This window comes from Populus nigra, chromosome 8 (assembly GCF_951802175.1).
Source record: "Populus nigra chromosome 8, ddPopNigr1.1, whole genome shotgun sequence".
In the NCBI taxonomy this organism is placed as follows: domain Eukaryota; kingdom Viridiplantae; phylum Streptophyta; class Magnoliopsida; order Malpighiales; family Salicaceae; genus Populus; species Populus nigra.
In genome coordinates, this window is record NC_084859.1 from 323,119 (window position 1) to 325,092 (window position 1,974).

Here is a 1,974-nt window from a genome sequence, read left to right on the forward strand (position 1 = left end):
TAACATCATAAACAAACTAAGAAGAACAGTTTACAACAATCCACCAAACTTGAAGACATACCAACAACAGGGTTGCTTCATCCAAAAACTTGGCAGCTATTTGGTCTTCATCAAGTATCCATCCAATTCAATGTCCCTTCCCTTCATGTCTAAGCATCAACAAGCAATCACACCACCTTCACCTCTCAAACTCTCTACTTCTCAACTCTCCCTCTCCCTCTTCCAGCTCAAACCTACTCAAATATAATCTTACATGCAGCTTCAAAACCTCAGAGTATCCAAACCCCTTTTATTTTTTATTCCATATCTGAAAGGAGAAGAAACCTTTTTTGAGTTTCTCCTACTCTATCCCAGAGATCAATCCAAAAGGGCTCGGAAATATGAGGCCTAAAAGCCAGCAAATCTCCATCCTTAAGCTGCTCCTCCTTGGTGTCTTCCTTGCTTTCTTCCTGCTTTTTGTGTTACGATCAAGCATGTCGCCTTCCCAGGAAAGTTCATCTCCCAGCGCTCAACCAAAAACCTCAGATTCCATGAAAGAAGCTAGAGCAACAAATTGCTCACAGGGATGTAGTAAGGTCCCACGCTTCCTAACCCAAGCTCTCATTCACTACACAACCTCAACCATCACCCCACAGCAAACACAGAAAGAAATATCAGTGAGTGCCAAAATTTTAGAAAAGAAGTCTCCATGTAATTTCTTGGTTTTCGGCCTCGGTCATGATAGCCTTATGTGGAGTGCACTCAACTACGGTGGACGAACAGTTTTCCTTGAAGAAGATGAAGCTTGGATTGCGCAAATTAAACGCCGGTTTCCTATGTTAGAGTCTTATCACGTGACATATGACAGCAAGGTGAATCAAGCTAACAATCTCATGGAGGTAGGCAAGGGGCCTGAGTGCACAGCAATTAGTGATCCAAAGTTCTCTATGTGCCAGCTTGCCTTGAAAGGTTTGCCTAGTGAAGTTTATGAGATAGAATGGGACTTGATCATGGTTGATGCACCAACAGGGTACTATGAAGAGGCACCAGGGAGAATGACTGCCATATACACTGCCGGAATGATGGCAAGAAACAGGAAAGAAGGAGAGACCGATGTTTTTGTGCATGATGTGAACAGAGAGGTGGAAGATAAGTTCTCCAAGGCACTTCTTTGTGAAGGATATATGAAGAAACAAGTAGGGAGGTTAAGGCACTTTATCATTCCTAGCCACAGGGATGCCTTGGACAGACCTTTTTGCCCAGAGTAGATTCTTTTCTTTTCTTTTCTTTTTAATCTCTTTTCCTATGCAATTTTTGTGCATCTAAGAACAAACTTGGTATCATTTTCAAAGAACATGCATGGCTTCTGTTGAATGTTGAGTAGGCAGCTAAAACCAAACTGGAAGTTTCTCTCCATTGTGATTGAATTGATATTTGATAAATGGCAGAGCATAATAAGAAGGTACAAAGGATTGAAGTTTCTCAAGTCCAACCAGTGTCTTTTGATAGGAACTCCTCTTATGCCTCATCATTCTCCAAGTATTGATCAAGAAGCTGACCATTTTCAGATGAGACAGTCAACTTTTTGTTTTTCCAAATTCATCCATCAAATAATTACCAGTTTGTCCCTTACAAAACTCCTGTCACAGTAGATTTGAAACTATAATTATTGAGAACAGAACTACAATATACAAACCTGACAGAATCAGTATTTATAGCTGCGATCAGATACATGTAAAATAAAAGTATCAAAAAAGAAATGCATTACAGAGAAAATAAGAGAGTATAGTAAGGAAAATGCTTTTATAGGAGAAAAACTTGACCCTCTCTGGATTTTCAAAACATCTATATCTGGTTTGTAGGAACCAATAAGAGAGAAATCAACATCTTAGCCACCACAGGACGACAGTTAATTCACTGATAGAAGACCTTTTACAACTGCAATCCAGGAGCAGATTTCTCCAAAAGCAAACTGTATTGGAGGGCCATCAACTT

At 40.0% G+C, this 1,974-nt stretch overlaps 1 protein-coding gene across 1 annotated transcript; it reads left to right on the forward strand.

Moving 5' to 3' along the window:
- The first annotated feature begins 211 nt into the window (after window positions 1-211).
- On the forward strand, window positions 212-1,465 carry LOC133702235 (glucuronoxylan 4-O-methyltransferase 1-like). The gene has a single exon (XM_062126524.1). The coding sequence runs from the start codon at window positions 381-383 to the stop codon at window positions 1,245-1,247; it is 867 nt and encodes a 288-aa protein (XP_061982508.1). The 5' UTR covers window positions 212-380; the 3' UTR covers window positions 1,248-1,465.
- Window positions 1,466-1,974: the final 509 nt, after the last annotated feature.

Bases quoted from the DNA above. Each gene is read 5' to 3' on its own strand.
- LOC133702235 (XM_062126524.1), top strand. From the start codon at position 381: ATGAGGCCTAAAAGCCAGCAAATCTCCATCCTTAAGCTGCTCCTCCTT.